The sequence below is a fragment of the Tachysurus vachellii genome, chromosome 2 (genome assembly GCF_030014155.1).
Source record: "Tachysurus vachellii isolate PV-2020 chromosome 2, HZAU_Pvac_v1, whole genome shotgun sequence".
NCBI lineage: Eukaryota > Metazoa > Chordata > Actinopteri > Siluriformes > Bagridae > Tachysurus > Tachysurus vachellii.
Window position 1 is genome coordinate 3109000 of NC_083461.1, and position 1571 is coordinate 3110570.

At 42.6% G+C, this 1571-nt stretch overlaps 1 protein-coding gene across 2 annotated transcripts in view; it reads left to right on the plus strand.

The window, feature by feature from the left end:
- Positions 1-222: 222 nt before the first annotated feature.
- The window catches only part of LOC132858882 (transmembrane protein 150A-like), a 10551-nt gene continuing 9202 nt past the window's right edge, over positions 223-1571 (plus strand). For both annotated transcript variants that reach the window (XM_060889430.1, XM_060889436.1), the window contains exon 1: positions 223-434. In XM_060889430.1, coding sequence (XP_060745413.1) covers positions 370-434 — 65 coding nt within the window. In that variant the 5' untranslated portion in view covers positions 223-369. The remainder of the gene's footprint in view (positions 435-1571) is intronic.

Below are 1571 nucleotides of genomic sequence, written 5' to 3' on the forward strand. Positions count from 1 at the left end.
TGTGTGTGTGTGTGTGTGTGTGTGTGTGTGGAGTGTGTGTGTATGTGGGTGTGTGTGTGTGTGTGTGTGTGTGTGTGTGGTGTATATGGTTGGTATATTTGATCCTGGTTGGACTTTTACTTCTGGACGCTGTCTAACTGTCTAACTGAAGTGAAAAAAAAAGTCATTAGTAAACTTGTTGGATTTTGAAACCTGGTGCTTTGAGTGGAGGGAGGAGTTTTCGGGTCCACAGCCTGTGGACTGAAGTGAAGGGTTCTGAGAGAAAGCTGGACGTTCTGGAGGGACGCTGACAGTACGACGTGATCCTGAGGGAAGTGAAATGAGGGAATCTGGCAGAGCAGATGCTTTCTCCTGACATCGTGTGGAATAATGACACTTTGGGTGATTTTACCTGTCACTTTGCCTCTCAGCACCATCTCAGGAGCGTGGATTGTGTGAGTGTGAGACGATCCATCATTAATCACAGCATTAACACCACTCACACTTAAAATGGCTTTCACTGAAGACGTTAATATCTAGTGTGTGTGTGTGTGTGTGTGTGTGTGTGTGTGTGTGGGATTAATTTGTATATCATTATTTATTCCTGGGCAGCACGGTGGCTTAGTGGTTAGCACGTTCGCCTCACACCTCCAGGGTTGGGGGTTCGATTCCCACCTCCACCTTGTGTGTGTGGAGTTTGCATGTTCTCCCCGTGCCTCGGGGGTTTCCTCCGGGTACTCCGGTTTCCTCCCCCGGTCCAAAGACATGCATGGTAGGTTGACTGGCATCTCTGGAAAATTGTCCGTAGTGTGTGAGTGTGTGAGTGAATGAGAGTGTGTGTGTGTGTGCCCTGTGATGGGTTGGCACTCCGTCCAGGGTGTATCCTGCCTTGATGCCCGATGACGCCTGAGATAGGCACAGGCTCCCCGTGACCTGAGGTAGTTCAGATAAGCGGTAGAGAGAGGGAGAGAGAGAGAGAGAGAGAGAGAGAGAGAGAGAGAGAGAGAGAGAGAGAGAGAGAGAGAGAGAATTTATTCCTTTTATAATAACCTTAAGTTGCAGTTTATTTACATTCTGCAGCATTTGGCTAATATCTGTGATTAAAGTGAGAGTAAATTTAAAAATATTCTTTCTTTCTTTCTTTTTTCCTACTGTAAACTTTAGAACTGAAGAACTGAATGTGAAAATAAATAAATAAATAAATAAATAAATAAATAAACTCCCTGTATTCTGCATGAAAGAAGTGAGGTTGGAGTGAAGAAGTTCTTCCGCAGTTATTTATTCACTAAACCTCAGTCTTCACTCCATCCATTCTTCTGGTCCTTATTAATGATTTATAGTTCTCTGTTTTTATAATTGTTACACTTTATCTCACTTTCTTACTGTTTATTCTTTAACCACTGTGATAAAGGGCCGGTCCCTGTGATGCAACTTCTACGAATTGTCTTAAGATAACAACATCTGTAGTTTTACAATCTTTGAATTGAATTGAATTTTAGATCAACTGATGCTAATAGGCTACGCTACTAATAAGAAACTAATTTCAGGTCACACCCTTATGTTATACATAGAGGTTTTTGTGTAGGGCTTAT